The sequence below is a fragment of the Pygocentrus nattereri genome, chromosome 14 (genome assembly GCF_015220715.1).
Source record: "Pygocentrus nattereri isolate fPygNat1 chromosome 14, fPygNat1.pri, whole genome shotgun sequence".
NCBI classification, from domain to species: Eukaryota; Metazoa; Chordata; class Actinopteri; order Characiformes; family Serrasalmidae; genus Pygocentrus; species Pygocentrus nattereri.
This window is the reverse complement of record NC_051224.1, coordinates 30,036,064-30,054,756: the sequence shown is the minus strand read 5'-3', so window position 1 is coordinate 30,054,756 and position 18,693 is coordinate 30,036,064. Positions and strand designations below refer to the sequence as shown.

Here is an 18,693-nt window from a genome sequence, read left to right as displayed (position 1 = left end):
GCTGCCTATCCATTAATAACCCCAGTTAAAGTAGAGAGAATAAACTGTTAAAGTAGAGATACTCAAGGTAAAATATTACTCCAGTAAAAGTAGAAGTTCCTCCCTTTAGACCTCCACTTGAGTAAAAATAGTAAAAAAAAGTATTTTCCTTCAAATGTGCTTAAGTATCAAAATGGAAAGTACTAATTATGGAAACTAACAATTATGGCTCTAATGTCGTATTACTATTTTTATAACAACGATTTCTTCATTAACTCATTTTAAGTGGAAGTACTCTTGTAACATCAACATTTTAATGGAATGCCTTTAATTAATCTGAAGCTGATGTCTATTAAAATGATCAAAAGCACAAAAGTTAGATAGATGGATACATAAATAGGTAGATAGATAGATACTTTATTGATCCCGAAGGGAATTTAGCAGCCAGTAGCAGTACAACAACACAGGACAGTGATAGTTATAAGGGTGTAAACAACAGTAGCAGTAGTAAGGGTGTAAACAATATAACAGGAAGAATAAATATTAAAATCTACAGGCATATATAAAAATAGGAAAATACAACAATCTGGGATAATATCTAGAACCTGAGATGAAAGAGGCAGTGTGTTAATAGGTAATGGCATATAATGACAATACTGAATAAATATGTGCAGATATTGCTACCAGAAAAAGTGTGGCGTGCGCAATAAGGTATGCAGAAAGCGCAATATGTACAGTAAGGTGTCCAGATGTGCAGATGGATAGAAAGAAACCTAAGATTTAGCATGAGAAATAAAACCTATGACACTGAAGGCAAATGATTTCCTTTAGGTAGAACTAAGTGGCTCTTAAATAACAAGCAAAGTTTTGGTTTAAGATTTATTTGTAACTTAGCTACAAAGTTACAAGTTTTAAATTTATAACCAAACCTGGCTTTTAAAACTTAGGATCAACAAATGAATTCATTTTACTATCATTGAATCTGTTAGTGGTCTGTCCATAAAACATAAAACTAGCCAAAATTATTTAGATAAAATGGAAATCATGTTTTGTGTAAATTCAAAAAAGGAAGGTCCAGTCTCGACTGGCATATGGTGGGTAACATATTTCTATATGCTGCTCTATTTACAACAAAAGTTATGTTTAGGTTTCATCATTTTAGGTTGAAAAAGACTTCTCCCAAAATTTTATGCTGCTGTGCTGACATTGAACCGTGTGCTGCACGGGGTTTTATTGACCAAACCAGGGTCCAAAACAAGCCTCAAACAAAAATGACCGGCTGTGCCCTGATTGGTGTTCTTGCCTTGAGCTTATTTTGTTTTGACATGTGATGTTTTTATACCAACACAGAAAAACCAAAAGGACGACAAGGATATTCTCAAAATGTAGTGGAGGAAAAAATAAGATATTTTACTTTGAAATGTAGTGGACTAAAAGTAAAAAGTCACTCAAAAATGAAAAAACTTCAGTAGAGATACATGAAAAAACAACTTAAGTACAGTAACTAATTACATTTACTTTGTTACTGTCCACCACAGTTTAATTGGAAGCTAAAGGATCTTTTAAGTCATTTATTTCTTAAAACACTTTTGCAACCTGTTGTTCTGCTGTGCTGAAAGGGTGGCTGTAAGACAGAGAGTGAGAGAGCGAGGAGAGAGATCACATGTTGTTTCAAAGTGTTGGCCAGGTTTGCTATGTATGTGTGTTTTAGCTTCTTGCTGTGGGACCTCTGACTCCTCACACACTTTAACAGGTGTATTTAAGATCAGATGTCGTATTCTCACATGGATGATATTTCTAATAAAGTTGCATAACTCCTGCATTATAGCTGTCAATTAAACTTTATGAGTTGCTTTATACAGCTTTGATATGTTTGGTTTCATGACTGATGAGATCTGTTGCACTTTGTGAAGCTGCTCTTTGATTTAAGAAATGTAAAAATAATTGAATTTCAGGGTTAAAAGACTCAAGTGCCATTCAGACATGATTTGTTTTTCATGGGGACGTGAGGTAGTTTAATGATAACCACAGTTTCTTAGTGATTTTAGTCCCATCATTAATTTTTACAGACTGTACACTCCCACAGTGGTAAAGATTCCGGCACAATTTTCTATAAAATGTAGGTTTTATCACTTTGTCAGAAAATATTTCATCATATCTTGAGGAAAAGAAGTTTTTGTGTTGTGTTGTGTATGAAGGTGCTCAAGGAAGTGTTTACAATCTGATATGTTCTGGCCTACCTCAAGTGTAGGACTATGAACATTAAAACATTAATATTGACTGTTGGCTGCAAACTCCCAAGTGAATGGATATGGCAAATATATTGTACATTACTTAAAGCAGGAATATAGTTATTGTAAATCAAATAATAGCTAAATTAAATGTTTCAACATGTTTTCTATTTTTTTTTTTTGGATCAAAGGCAGTGTGCAAAACAAGTGACTACTCCCATCCTATCCTGTGTGAAACTGACCATAAACATTACAGTAGACTTAACTGTATTACCATACCTTGTAGTGCAAAATGCGTCTGAATAGTACTAAAGACATGGATTAGATTGAGGATTATAAATAAATAAATACAAACCCAATTAAAAAAAATGACACACACTTTGTGAAACGCCTAATGAAAACCAGAAAGCAGTGATTAGTAAATTTCTTATTGACTATATTAAATTGAAAATAGTGTGTAAATACTTGTAGGCCTCATTCCAAATATTGATGCCTGCAATATTTAAAAAAAAAAGGGGAGCATTTACTCACTGTGTTTAAATTACTTTTCCTTTCAACAACATGTAATAATCATTTGGGGATTGAAGACACAACTGGTTCCAGTTATAGGAGTCTTCAGCCTGTGCACACTGCACAGGGCATCTTCCTCTTAATTTCAGCTATAAAGCATATGGATTGTAGTTATGGAACTCACTCACTAACACATTCTGAAATTTTTCCACAAGTGAGGCTATTAGCACAGATGTCTTTTGGTGTGTCATTTAAAGAAATAAAACAGTTGTGAACCCACACTAAAAGGATCTCATGAAAGCAACAAAGTTTTCAAAAAAGTTACTCTGTGTTTTTCATTAGTACTTGACTTCATAAGGTTAATGTTAAAATAGATGAGATAAAGATAACATGGACCATAGGTATAGAGTTGCAGGTCCATGCAGCAAAGCACCACATACACTAGTAGGCAGTGAGCACACTTGCCCAGAGCAGTGGGCAGCCCTATCTGCAGCACCCGGAGGAGCAGTTGTGGGTTAGGTGTCTTGCTCAAGGGCATGTCAGTCTCCTCGACACTTGTTGAACCACCCAAGCCTAAGTTCTATCTATGGTTTGTAAAATAAACAAATTCAATTTGTTTGTTGAAAGAAAATAAAAAGAATCAAACTAACTAAGAAATACGAGAAGACTCTTCAGAATTCAGAAGTGCAGGTCCTTTATTTCTTGAGCATGGAGAATGTTTTTCCCAAGGCCGTTGGATGACACTCCCAAATATACAGAGTTTGTACACATGTTTTATACCCTCGGTGAAGGTGGGTGTGACATCGCCCCACCTCTTTTTGTCCTCGTCCTGGTTTCACAAAACCACCATTATATCCAAATTGACCTTCATATGGTCTATGAAATAGGGTCTTGTTTGAACCATTATCTCCAAGTCTTGTCTGAATCCTTTTTTTTAAAAAAAACATTGTGCCAAGAGCGCATGCTGGTACTTTTCCATCTCGGCTTTTTGGCCTTTGAAAGGTTCACAAGTCCACTCACTCCCTATAAAGTATCTGTCTTCTCTCTTATGCCCTACTGAGGAAGCTTGTTTTAGGGCACTTGCTCCAATGTGCTTAGGCCTTATTTATGATCTATCCTGTATAATACATGGCATTTTAATTTTGAGAATCTTTAATTTACATCATTCCCCCTTTCGCGACAAATAGTCGCGATACGATACATCTTCTGTATCTTTATGCGATTATAATATGTTGTCAAGTGCTTATTGGATATATGTTTCTGGATAAAATGTGTCGTTAATAATTGTCTATACTGTATATGGTTGATATACTGTGGTATATAGGTTACAACTGCTACTGCTACAAAACTAAAACTAAGGTTTCCACATCCACATCATTCCTCCCAGATAATTCTAACATCTCAAGTCTGCTACAAATGAAAAAGGTCAATATATTGTATGATATTACAGGAAGCCAGTAGTAGTATGTCAGTACACAATCCAAATAGGGTGGCAATAACAAATTTGGAATAGCTGGTGATGGACATCCTGTCCTGGGTGACTTAAAGAGTCAGTCAGGAGAGTGACCGGTACAGCATGCGCTTTAACCAAACACTCGTTCTACGCTACTCCTCACAAGGATAGCATACACAGAACTCAATCCCCATTCTCAGGGGCAGATGGCATGCTTCAGCTGAATTGTCAGTCACCCGAGCTCACATGCTCATGTCAAACTGCTCAGGCCTATAGCCTTTTCTTCACACCCGAAACCAGTCTTTTAGTGTTAAACACAATATGCCAATTAAACCAAATAGAGCTTCCTATCATCTATCATACAACACAGATCTCTAGGAGTACATATGTAAATATCGCAGCAAAGCTTAACAACCCTGTTTCTAAAAACAAAATGGTACTTGCAAATGGCATTGCACACATGGATGAAATGAGTACATATGGATAACATATTGAAAAAATGAAAATGAGTACATGCGGATAGGCATATTGAATAACATGAGAGTAAAATAAGGTCATGATTAAATGATTGTCCCATAAATGATTATCCAGGCATGTGTCCTCTTCTGCCCATTGTGATATTACACCATGTAGATGGGACACGTTGCTGGCACAAGGGAGAGGTTACCAGCACATCACCTTCGTCAGTTAAGATGGGTCGCTATGGATGACAGGTCGAACGCGACAGGTCAAAACGAACAGTCTCAGTTGGTGCAAGAGGCAGTTCGGCACGAATCATAGTATATTGTCCAGCAAGGTTGGAAAAGATTTTTCCACCATGGTACGAACAAATGGTACCGCACAACACCAACCACACACAAAATCACAAGGAAAATCAACAATACAGTCCCTAGCCTAATTAAAATAGCTTTCCATTGGCCTGAAAATGTCCAATTGAACCATCCTTACCCAGAGTCCTGGCCTTTTGTGTTGGATACATGCTCATCTCGTAAATTTCTAGTTGTTTCATAATTTTTGTGAAATTACCCTCTTCTGCTGTGTGCATTGGAATGTCTGTACAATAGTCGTCACCAAAAAAAACACACACACCATCATCTGGTGCTCGCATAGAATCAATAGCGAAACCTGTTTTGCATCACCATCCTGGATGTAGCATCTGTTGTCCCAAAACTTCCATGGCAGCGATTGTGTAATTCATAAATCTTTGCTGGTTGTACCAGATATAGTTAACCCACTGAGCATTCTTATAATTTTGAATCCATGGAAAGAATACGAGCCAAGCCTTAGTACTGCTTTGGGACATTGCCAGATGCTCATTAGGAACATTAGTTGGAACACCGGCATATGTAAGGGTAGGTTTTTCTAAAACTGTGTGTTTATCTTTGAGCCAACTTGAGGACACATCCCTTTTACCTCGAGTTAAAGGGCTGTCCATGGGTAAGAGCATAACTTTATCAGAAAGTGTGATTGGAGCACAACATCCCTTCCATGTAGGAGCCAAAAATTGAGACAATTGTTTACCATCTGCACAAACCCAAAACATGTTAGCTATTGGAACTGTCCCTTCAGTTAAATCTATGTCTAGCAACTGTATGTCATTATTTAATTCCCATCCTGTAGCATTTAGCTTACGTGCACATCTATGGGCAATCCCTTACGTGTGTAATCATAATGGTGACAAGAAACAGTATGGATAGTGCAAACCATCATCTTGAACCATTGGGGGAGGGGGAGTAAGAGGCTGGTATAACATGGAGCAATTATGGAGTCGTTTAGTATTGTAATGAGTCTCCATGCTCCACAGTAGACAATGCAATGGACATGAAATGGTTAAGTCAAAACAATCAGCCGGTCCTCCCAATGGGATGACGGTTGGAACTCCTTTCTTTGCATAACAAGCTATGCAGTCTGTGGTGACGCTTCTTTGAGCAGTGAACTGTAAGTACTGATATAACATATTTTGAGTAGCATACACAGTGAGAACCTCACTTTTGGCATCATAATCAATACTGGTACTGACGCATTAGTCATATCCAAATCATCGAGCTCTTGAGCTTGCCATTTGTGAATGATGGCTCTACGTGAGTGATTGAGGTGAATTTTCTCATAAACACATGAGTGAATCACAGTATGTGCGGACTGTCAGTATCATTGTGAGTGTTTTAGGGAGTCCAGCAGAGTGGAACTTCCCTCTTGTGTCTGTGATGGGAAACTTCGTTTCCCACATTTCCTGTACTTGATATGATAGTCTTGTGTGTTTTGGAGTCGTCGGAATAATGTATGTGATGCAATTGTACTAGAGCCATGGCACATTCTTTCATGTGAGTCTGTCCTGCGGGTGTTACTACGACAGGATCGATACAGTTGGTTCTGTGTGCAATTGGAAAGTCCTGGATAGGCCACGCAAGTTTCTAGACCGTTGAAAGGCTTTAACGTCATCCCTGATCAATGTCCACTCATGATATACCATATTACTGACCCTCTGTGAGTGACAAGTGTTTCCACTCACACCAACATTGGCTATTTACGGGGCAGAAAACGCTCACAGTCTATGCCATCAGACAGATTCCAAGTTTGACGAACCAAGGAATACTCTAGGAATGAGATTTCTCTTTTATGTCTTTTGTATGATAAGGGCTTTGGGTTTGTGACTCTGTTTGTGTTGCCTTCGTATATGTCTTGTGTTGTGGGTGTGTTTGTGCAGTTTATTATCTCTTCTGGATTATCAGTGTGTGAAACAGTTGAGGACAAAATTATTGTCACAATGATAACAGACAACAGCATTAGCACACATGTGGTTCCTCTCAGTCCACATAGGCCTGGATGTCTGAATGGGTGCCAAGCTGGCATTTTGTCAGTGTACGTTGGTGTAAAGTCAATATCACTTGTTCAATCTCCGTTTGTTTTTGTTAGTGTCAATACTTGCTCTGTAGAGGCGGCGCTAGGCTCACACCTCAATTGTGAGACAGGAAAATACGTTGGTCTGGAGGGCTGTTTGCTAACCGCAAGCCAGACTCTCAACTTACGTTACTCAGAGTCATCATCATCTGGTGGCGTTGCTCTGGTGATGCTCCTTGTGATGGGTCGTGAAACACCACTCGGTCCTTCTACGACCTGGTCCTCTGCTCCTGAGTCTTCAGCAATGTGTGGCTGCTGCTGATCTGGTCCTGCTGATGCCTCAGGTCTCAGTAGATCTGGAGCTCTGGAACAGTGGTTAAGATGTATCCAAACCTTACGATCTTTTACCTTGACAGCTGTGGGCGTAGCTAGGATCACCTCAAATGGTCCTTCACGTCTTGGTTCACTCCAGCCTCTCTTAAAGGTCTTGACGTACACGTAGTCACCAGGAAGCACTTCCTTCAGACGTTCGTCGTCGATGGTGGAGGTTCTTCCCTCAGTGGCACCTTTCACCTGGGTGAAGATTTCTTTGTGGATTTTTGTCAGACATTTGACATACTCCTGCAGTTTATTTTGCAATTGTTCAAGGTTTGGACCACAAGTAGGTCCACGCAAGTAAGTCACTGGCATGGGACGACCCGTTAACATTTCGTGAGGAGTCAGGTGAGTGGTCCTGTTGGTTGACATTCTCATGCTCATTAGGGCTAACAGTAGTGCATCTAGCCAATTGATTTTCTGGCCGCTGCCAGCCATGATTTTTGCAATTTTTGCACGTATGATGGCATTCTGCCTCTCTACCTTGCCCTGCGATTGAGGATGATAAACACATCCCAATCGTCGTTTGATTCTCAATGCCTGTGCGATTTTCTGTATCACAGCAGTCACAAAGTGTTGGCCATTGTCTGAACTTATTTTATCGGGTATGCCAAATCTTGGTATGACTTCTCTCAACAAAAATCTGGCTGCTGCGTCAGCAGTTTCCCTAGTTGTTGCTTGGGCCTCCACCCAGCGACTGAAAACATCCACCACCACTATCAAATATCTGTACTTGCCTACTGGCTTCCCCATATCCATGTAGTCCATCATTAGGTGTCTAAATGGACCACGTGGGACTGGAATGTGACCTAATGGCGCAGTTAAGGACTTTCGGTAGTTGTATTCCACGCAAACTGCACAATTAGTCAAAACGTGATCTACCGTTGGAGCCAAATATGGAGACCACCAGTCCTCTTTTATCTGTTTTATCACTTCTTTTCATGGTACGTGTGTTGGACCATGAGCTTCCTGAATGAGCAGATATAGCAGGGTCAATGGAGCCACAAATAGACCATTTGGACCATACCAAATGTCATGAATGCATGTCGCCCCTCTTGTTCTTTGTACTTCATTTGGATAAAATTTGATTCCTCCAGTCATTTGTATTTCAGCACTATGCCATCCCGATTTTGATAAGATAGGATACATACCAGTGTTTGTTGCTTCAGGGGCATATGCTGGGGGTCTATCACTGTCTGTTTGGCTATTCTCTGTGTCATTGTCATTAGCCTTCTCCTCACTACTCTCTTTTTTGTCTTCTGTCTTATTTTGCATTGATTCTTGTCGGTATCTCTTTTCTTTCTCTTTAAGTTTGACTGCATGGTTTTCAAAAGCTTGTAGTATAGCTATCCTGCGTGATTTCTTGTCTTGTTGTGCTGATGTTCGAGGCAATGTTTTTTCTTCTATCTCCTGTATCATTTGGCATAGTTCCTCATCAAATGTCCCCCTAAGGGGCCACTGCTTTTCTGCCTTTGCTGTCCGTTTGTTCCAACGTTTCATGCATTCATTGAGTTCTGCTCTGGTCCCAACCCCTTCCGAAATCATTAGGCTGTAAGGTGTGATTTCTGTCTTTTCCAATTTCGCTAATTTATTCCCCATGACAAAATTTGTTTTATTTCTTTCACTATTTTAATGTATGACTTGGCTGGACTATGACTGCTCTATGGGTGCGAATGTGTTTCTATGATCAGTGTAGCCTGTGTGTGTGTGTGAGCGGGCGAAGGCACTTCCCTCAGTCTGCTTCTTGTGACCCCTCCCCTCTCTCTTTCTCCTGTGTCTGTGTGCTGGTATCGTCCTCCTTGTCTGCCACACCCCTGCTCAGCTTTACTTGTCTCTCCTGTGAACACAAGTTTGCTAAACACATAATATATTATTTTCTTGTGAATTTTAACTTTCCAGATTTTACTAAGTGTGTATATTCTAAATACTACCAGTCATGCTACAGTCAAGTCCTGTCCAGTCTTTCACCTCACATCTTTATCTCACTACCTCCAAATGATACATTCTGTGTATGTCTGTGGGTTGGGCTAGGGTTAAACACTGCCCCCTCTTTCCAGTGTAGTATTACTACCAACTTTTTGAGCGTCAAATTCTTTTGTTTTGGCAGTTCATGATCATAGCCTGGTCCAAATGGGTTAAGTCTGTCAACTAGGAGCAAGGTAGCTCTCCCTCTCTCCCAGAAAACCTCCCTTTTTTCTAAGGCCAATCTTGCAGACAACTCCCTACATTGACTATGTTCAGCTTCCTCCAGCCATATGGGCTCAAACCAGCCCCATGGCAGCACTTCTAGGCCCAGAGTAGCCTCTAATATCACGCTGCTTCGTAACAGTGCATTTATTATTGGTGCCAACAGTTCTTTTTTCCAAATCATTTTTATTCTGTCTGTCAGTCTCAAGTGTGGGAAGGTGATTTCGGCCAGGTCCAAATTATGAAACTCTATTAGTTGCCATAATTTACTGTTAATCAATTCTGTACACTGCCAATTTCTTTTCTTAGTTTCATCTTTAATATGAACTGTACCAACAGCAATGATCGTTATTTTCAAGGTCTTATATGTTATGCAGTTTTTAGGTGTAATGAACTCTATTCCCAATATTGCAAGGAAATCTCAACATTGCATCCACCTTTTCTCTTCAATCAAAGCCCTAATGCCATCAATCAGCAATTTTTCATCAGTTGTCAACAATCTACAAAGCAATAGCTTACTATGACACAGAAATGCCCACAATAATTCAATCAATATAGCCTTCTAACTGTTTAGTTGTCTTTATAATTTCTGTTCCTTGCCTTTTCACAAATATCCACCTGATCACAACGCTTCTGAAATTGTTCAATGTTGTTACTGTTGCCTCACAATATACTGTTAGTCTTACTTGATTAGTTTTTAGTTGTGGCCACATATTAGACAAATGACAAACAAGACAAACAACATTTATCTTTTCAGTGCTTTTTCAGTTTTTCTCTGTTTCACTTTACTCTTGTGCACTTTATCTTTGTTTCACTGAGCTCTTTTTAATCCTTATTTTATACAGCCAGAGTTTTCTGGTAGTTTTCTATTACACACAAGACAAATGTTTTTTAGACTGAGGCCTTGTCGTAGTTCTCACACCGTGCACCTCCCCTTTCCTCACACACTGCAGTTATGTAAGTTCAAACAAGAGGTTCACCAAGACCATCAGGACTTGTTTTATTTTTGGACTTTTCTATCCGACTGGGTTTTCTCAACTATTACTCCTTTTTTTGAAAAATTTTTATCATGCAGTTCTTCTTCCAACGAGTCTTCTGTTTAGTTATGCATAAGCAATCATCAACACTTTTAATCATACCAATACATAGCTTTCAAACACATTGCATTTCAATCTTTGTGGTGGAGAGATACAAGACCCATCAATATGCAGAATTTATATGAAAAAAGGCTCTGCTTACCTCAATATAGGATGTGCTTGTAATGAGCGTTGTTTTCTCTCGTCCACAAAATGAATGCAACGGCCTGATGCTGCTGATATCGCCAACCGGGGGTCCCCTCAAGTTCCCCGTACGGGCCACCATTAAATGTCGTTCCTCGACACTTGTTTGACCACCAAACCTAAGTTCTTATCTATGGTTTGTAAAATAAAACGAATTCAATTTGTTTGTTGAAAGAAAATAAAAAGAATCGAACGAACTAATACGAGTTTTCGCTTGTAGAGCGAATACGAGAAGACTCTTCAGAATTCAGAAGTGCAGGTCCTTTATTTCTTGAGCATGGAGAATGTTTTCCAAAGGCCGTTGGATGACACTCCCAAATATACAGAGTTTGTACACATGTTTTATACCCTCGGTGAAGGTGGAGTGACATCGCCCCACCTCTTTTTGTCATCTCCTGGTTTCACAAAACCACCATTATATCCAAATTGACCTTCATATGTCTATGAAATAGGGTCTTGTTTGAACCATTATCTCCAAGTCTTGTCTGAATCCTTTTTTAAAAAAAACATTGTGCCAAGCACATGCTGGTACTTTTCCATCTCGGCTTTTTGGCCTTGAAAGGTTCACAAGTCCACTCACTCCCTATAAAGTATCTGTCTTCTCTCTTACGCCCTACTGAGGAAGCTTGTTTTAGGGCACTTGCTCCAATGTGCTTAGGCCTTATTTATGATCTATCCTGTATAATACATGGCATTTTAATTTTGAGAATATTTAATGTACATCAGGCACCTCAGTCATGTACTGTTGCCTCAGGGAATCGAACCGACGGCCTTCTGGTAGCAAGGCTGGTTCCCTAACCTCCAGCCCACAACTGCTCCAGAAAGACAATGGGGATCGCTTTTTGATAGATGGCAATAATCACATAATGTTGATACAATAAAAGGTAATGAATTTAGCTATTAGGCTACTTGTTCACTAAGTGCTGCTATATACAGACAGAGATTCTCATTAGCACAGCTTAATGTGCACATGGTGCATTTGACATATGCTGTTATTCTGTTGTTTTTTTTTTTGTGGGACTAATAAGGGTCTCTTAATCTTAACTTTGAGTGTTCCTGGTCAAATTATATGTTTTTATTTTATTTTCTAGGTAAAAAACATTATTATTCACACTATTACTTCCTCAGTTTACTACAGTGAAAAAGAAAAAGAAAAATAAGGCCTGCACAAAAGTAAGGTCACATTTTATATTGCATGCCCACCCCATATATTCAATTAACCAAATAAATAGCGATTCCATATTTAAGCTTGCTCCCCATAAGACATCTTAAAGTTTTCAGAAATCAGCAGAACATGTCATTTGACCAATTGTGTTCAACCTTGTTTTGTGTTTTAATACTGACATATAAAGCACTAGATATCAGGATAACATGAGAACTCCCTGTATCTTCTTTCCTGAGTTATAAGCATGATATCTTAAACTTTCATGTGGTGCGAGTAGTGACGGCATATCAGTATAGATGGGTATCAGCAAAAAATGTTATATGGATAATTCTGGTTCCAAGTCCAAGTTGAAAACCTGTCTTGGACTTTTGACTGACTTGACCGTTAGACTAAAATCTTTCTCCTCTGAATGACCCTCTACCTTAATTATGTTTATGCAAAAACAAATGATTGAACATTCCATTTAGTCACTAACAAAACAACCATAACGCTACCAAAACTTTACCAAATGTTTCGGTAGCAACTGTTTTGGCAGTGACAGTGTTACCTAACTTATTGAACTATAAACACACCATGTGCACACACTCAGGGTAACTGCATTGGCTCTACATGCACACATACACATTAATACACTCTCACACACTTTTGCAGTGTATTTCATTTGCATGGACAAATGTGTTCTTTGAAATATGGAACATGAAGCCAGAGCAAAGCAGCTGAATGGAACTGCAATGTGCCTGACAGGCTGCTATCGCTTTCTTCCAGCTACAGCAGTACAATCAGTAGCAGTCCTTCAGATTTCATTCACTACAGCTGTCAGCTGGGCTCAAACATTAAATTTTATTTTTTCTCAAATAGGTGCAAAAATATGGAGGCAATCAGTACCAGATACCCCAGTCAATGTCATATCTCCTCAATCCACAAGAGGGCAGTCAGTCCACACATGCTGTGCATTTCTAAAATCTCTCAGAGTTATAATCGAGGGGCCGTACTATGGAAACATCCCTACTCTGCAATTTTATCAGTTTATTCATTGCTATGACATCATCAATAGAATGGAATTGAGGACAGTAGCTATTACAGAATACCAGTTCCTAAGTTCATAATCTATATCTCATTTCCTTATTATGTTTACAAAAAAATATTGGTAATATTGAAATCATAAATAAACTCGATAGATCCAATATATTAGACAAATAAACACATTTCTAGACATTTTTAATTGTTCTAATTGTTCTTGATTCAAATTTAAATGGTCTTATTCTACTGGCAAGTAATGTTGCTTGTTTCAAGCATTTTCTCTAGATAACAGTTTCTCTAGATAAAATAACTATATAATATTGGCAGTGGAGGCTGAGTTAAATATTTGAAAGATGGCTTTTTTTTAGGTGCATAGAGAAAGCAGGCTACTTGAACTTTGGAACCATTCCCAACTTTTTCGTCCAAGATTACTGAGCTTGAAGTTCATCTCACAGTTTTGTTTTCCATTTTTTTTCCATAACGGATTTACATCTCAGCTGTGCACATGTGGTTGGTTACTTATAAACAGATTTTACAATATATTTATCTCAAACAACTCATCAGCCTGCAAATGAATGGTTTAGGTTTCCCTAACTTGAGATAAGATACTGTAAAATAAGAAAGAGAAAAGGATTTGCTTCTGTGATATGAAATTGAAAAAAAAATTACCTTGAAATTTCAGATTTAAACTAAGGTCTAAAGATAGAAAGTTTCTGTAATACATCCCCAGGTTTTCGTCATAGTAAAAAGCCTTTTATTTTGAAAATCAGATTTTTTTTTTTAATTTTAGGTGCACTTTGTATTCTATAATTACAGACTGTAGTCCATCTGTTTCTCTGCATACTTTCTTAGCCCCCTTTTACCCTTTTCTTCTGTGGTCAGGACCTCCCCGAAACTTCATAGAGCAGGTACTATTTGGGTGGTGGATCATTCTCAGCACTGCAGTAACACTGACACTGGTGGTGTGTTAGTGTGTGTTGTGCTGGTATGAGTGGATCAGATGCAGCAGTGCTGTTGGAGTTTTGAAACACTGTCCACTCACTGTCCACTCTATTAGACACTCCTACCTTGTCAGTCCACCTTGTAGATCAGACCAGCACAACACACACTAATGCACCACCACCACGTCAGTGTTACTGCAGTGCTGATCCACCACCCAAACAGTACCTGCTCTGTGAGGGTTTATTTCATTCATCCAAGATTTTATGATGGCTATTATTGTTGCTAAATGGTCATTTTATGGCACACTATAATGAGAAATGTTACTTTTTATTCAGTACTTTGGGTGACAAAAGGCAATTTAGGTCAGTGTCATACAGTATTATGTTGAACTTGGACTCACACTTTTGCTGTAGTCAGTTTCTGACTTGCTGATGTAGTTTAGATTGGACTAGGTTGGACAAAATTTGTAAGGTTTGGTTAGTTTGGATTGGTTGGACTGAAAACTTTGAGTCAAGTCAGGCTCAGACAGAAAGTTCTCAAGCTGTAACCAGTTTTAGACCATTTTAGGCCTGATTAAAGCAGTACTGTAGGCTTGTAGAGCGTTTGAGCAGGTTACTTTCAAGCTTAATATATTAAGAACAATCAGATCTGCTAGGCGATACTTAAGCTTTCAGTATTAGTACTGGAAAAGTAAATGTAGTGTCATCTCTGGTTGCTTCCTGTAGTATATTTGAGAAAGGGGGCGTGGAAAGGAGAGTCAAACTCTAGGTGGAATTTCTCAGAAGCACACAGCCACATTCATTGTGTCAGGTAGACAAGCAGAGTGAGCTACTTTCACAATGTTGAGGTCACTGCACTGTTTTTATCTTTTGAGCAAACAGGAGAGGCTAGCAAGGTGAGAGCATTATGTAGTAAAATTGTTGTTTTGTTCAGCAGCTGCACTTCAGGTCTATTAGCTCAGAGAGAGAGCCGGTAGAGTGATAGAGGTCAGAGAAGGCGTCAAGTGGACAGCGAGTTGCCAGTTTATTATGCTCATTTGTCATTTTGTCAGAAATGCTTACAATATAGGTTCATTATATACAGTAGGTGTCTTTTTACTGAATGTAGAGTTTTTGTTGCTGCACATTTTATCAGCTACATCTACTTGGCATGTCAGACAACAGTGACCACCAGATGACCACCACAGGAAGGATATCATTTGAGTGATGGACCGATCTCAGCTTGGATACTGACATGCTGCAAGAAAAAACAACCTTTAAAAAGTCTTCTGTAATAAAGAGAGTGTTTCTATATAGGACCATAACAAGACAAAGAACCATTCATATGAGTTTTTATATGTACTCTTTAAAAAAATCTTAAGGGTTCTTTAGTAAAGGATACTATAAAGAGCCATGAACGCCCGGAGAAGTATTATTTTCACAAGTTGAAATTTAGAGGTTGGGGTTTGAGTCACTGACCACTAGAAAGTACCTCATTAATGATAATTTTGTACACATTTAGCTTATTAATATCTTAATTTAATCCCCTAAGATTAAAAAGAACATAGCATAATCCTTATAAGTATATATGGTCTAAATGCTTAATTGTTTTTTTCAGTATTTTTTAACTGTAGTACTGAGAAACTAAAGTAATTTGGTATAATGATTAAGTGACCCTCATTAGTCCCATAATGGGGAAATTTGACTTCCATGTTTAACCGAGCCGTGCAGAAACACTGCATGCACAATAGTGAGCACACACACACACTGCAGGCAGTAAGCACACTTGCCCTATCCGCAGCGCCCAGGGAGCAGTTGGGGGTCAGGTGTCTTGCTCAAGGACATCTCAGTCATGTAATGTCAGCTCTGGGGATCAAACTGACAACCTTCTGCTCACAGGATCGGTTCCCTAACCCCCTAACCTAACAGTCTGTCTGTTTTGATAGATAACAGTACGCCATTACAGTGTCAGAACCACATAATCAAGCTTAGAAAGATTTCTTAACGAGTAGACATGATTAGAGGCAAGGGTGCAAAGATTTAGGGATGCAATTCAATTTGTTAAATACTAACCTGGTGGCTATATGCTTATATTTTCTTTAGCTAGTAGGCATGGCACCAATCCAATACTGAATATCTGTCTTGTAACAAATCAATCCTGAAACAGCACACACTCACAATGTGTAATGTGATGTTAGCTGTGTATTTCATCCTGCGGGGTAGTAGAACAATTGAATATCTTGGCCATGATTGCTTACCTTCAGATGCTCATCCTACGTGAAGTACTTCTATTAAAAACAATTCCTTTTGAAGCTTAGTAGATTTTTAAAAAATGATCAGTATCAGTATCTGTCAATACTGAGGGTATTTTGGTATCAGTACTGCGATAGAAAATGTGATAATGTGCCACCTTCTTTAGCTACTGTCACAACTGGCCCCTCCCACTCCTGTCCATGTGCTCCTGTTGTGTTTACTTCCCAGTCCTGTCCATGTGCTTCTTTGTTTTGGTTTTCAGTCCTGCCCTCTTGTTTCGTGACTCCACCTGTGATTGTCTCCACCTGTGTTTCCGCCTGTCCCTCGTTTACCCTCATGTATTTAAGCCCTGTGTTTTCCCCTGTCTGGTTGCAGGTCTTTGTTTGAATTGTTGTTTGCTGGATGTTTTGTTTGTTTGATGTATGCTTATTTGAGTTGCACTTTTGCTATTAGTTCTCTGTGTTTAGCCTGTGTTCTGTTAGTCATGTCTGTCTCACAATCTCTTCGTATTGGACTAGGACTGTTCCGACCCTGACCCTGGACTTGCTCTCAGTGTATGCGTCCGCCTCCTCGCTTCATGTTACAGCTACAGTGATGCAAAAAAGTATATGGACATTTGTGCCATCTTAAAATGTATTTAAAAAAAAAAATCAAACCAAGTGGTATTTATTGTAAATAGACACATTTCTTTGGCATTCACTTTTCACCTATGTGTCATTTACTGTCTAGATTCTGAGAGAGAGAGCCTCCCTGACACAGATCCAGCACAAACGGCTGAAAATGTATAGCCTTTTTATAGTTTTGCTTGCCTTGTAAGCGGCTGAAAAGCTAAGCCAAAAATCCTCTATTAAAAGTATCCGCTCTGCGCCTATTTCTCCGGCTCCTGTGACCTTCCTCTCCCTAAATCCTAGGTTTTCAACACTTTAAGCTAATGCTAACCAGCTTGTATCTCCTAATCAGAAGCACTGCTTAACCTTTAGCAATTGTTATACAGATGGCTTGACATTTATTGAACAATGACTTAAAAATCGTGCACGGTACTTTCTTATTTGGTGACCTGAACTTTTTGATTGCTTTTGATTTTTATATAATACAGGACAATATGACACAAAAGCGGCATAAATGCTTTTGCATCACATATGATGTAACTTACAACCAGTAATACCGGTTCTAATATGGTTTGAAGCTATAAAACCAGTGAATATTCTGAAATGTTCTATTGTTTGGTGGTCTCAGACATTTCAAGCCCACTGTACATACATATGATTTTTTTGCTGGGCTATGAGTTAAAGCTCTTGCGTTTAAGCTTAAGCCTTCCCTTGCTTTACTAGATCATCTGTAGAGAGCTATACTAGGACAAGGACTGGAAATCAGTGGTTCAACAGAGACTTAGTGTTCTACGTTATCTGACAGCTCAGTGAACAGCCTGCAGGGGGCAGTGCTGCTCTGCGCTCTTTCCTTCTCCTTTTTGGAGATGTTATTACTGCGTTGTCACCCCAATCACTTTCACCGTGTTTTATACTGATTAAAGCATGAAAAAAAGAGCCTGGATGCAATTAAGCCAGACTTTCAGTTATTAAGTTTGCATACTACAATGACATGTATAGTGAATGCAGTGCATATCTGTGAGCGTCTGCTGAATGCAGTGAAATCATTTATAGAGGGATGAGGATTAAAAAAAGACTGTGTGTGTCAGGCGAATAAAATGGGCTACTGTTCCTGTAAGAGAGACTACAATTGGGGGATTTTCTCTCTTTCAGGCTCCTGAGCTTTTATAATGGAGAAGATCCAGGAAGGCCCTGAAAACGACCGCAAGGAGCAACGAGTGCCACAAAAACAGGTGTGTGTGTTGGTTGGGGAATAGAGGGTTAAATTGACATGAGGACTTGGGGTCATTTCTTCTTTTACTACTACTACTGTGTGATTTTAGGCCATGTCTGTACTCTTTTACCTTCTTCCCTGAGAAACTCACAGGCTGATGTGTTTTCTTCAAACTTGGTGGTGGTCTGATCTCTGCAATTTTCCAGGTAGATGTTGCTTTATGTAAAAAAAAAAAAACGTTTTTTGGCTACTGGGTATCTTTTTTTGGGGTATCTTAGCAGGTTTACTAAGAGAGGCACTAGTTACTGAGAGTCTGCTGACACTTTATGCTGGTAGGGGCCAGTTTAGTACATTATCTGAAGTTTCATGCAAATGAACACACCATGACTTCTTAATTAACATTTGATCAGTACAATATAACCAAGTGTTTGGCTCATGCTTTTTTTTATGAAAGCATATTTCTGCCAAGTAGGAGGAAAAAGTCTTCTATGTTTCAGGTTCTTTGACTTTGACTCATATAAATGATTATTAGTGATTATATAAGTGATTATTTCAATATCATGGGTAGCTATTTTGAGAAAGTAAAACATATAATTTGTCAGAAATTTGAGGAATTTATGTCCAGTTTCTGTTTCGAACATTTTCGGCTGGTGAGACAAGC

General features: G+C 38.8%; 1 protein-coding gene across 5 annotated transcripts in view; it reads left to right on the top strand.

Moving 5' to 3' along the window:
* The window catches only part of slc2a9l2 (solute carrier family 2 member 9, like 2), a 321,644-nt gene that overhangs the window by 13,396 nt on the left and 289,555 nt on the right, over nucleotides 1-18,693 (top strand). For 4 of the 5 annotated variants that reach the window (XM_017705365.2, XM_017705366.2, XM_037544990.1 and 1 more), the window contains one exon: nucleotides 17,972-18,051. In XM_017705365.2, the coding sequence (XP_017560854.1) occupies nucleotides 17,989-18,051 (63 nt within the window). In that variant the 5' untranslated portion in view covers nucleotides 17,972-17,988. Of the gene's footprint in view, nucleotides 1-7,715; nucleotides 7,735-17,971; nucleotides 18,052-18,693 lie in introns of those variants that run through there. The other variant, XM_037544988.1, reaches the window with a different exon arrangement.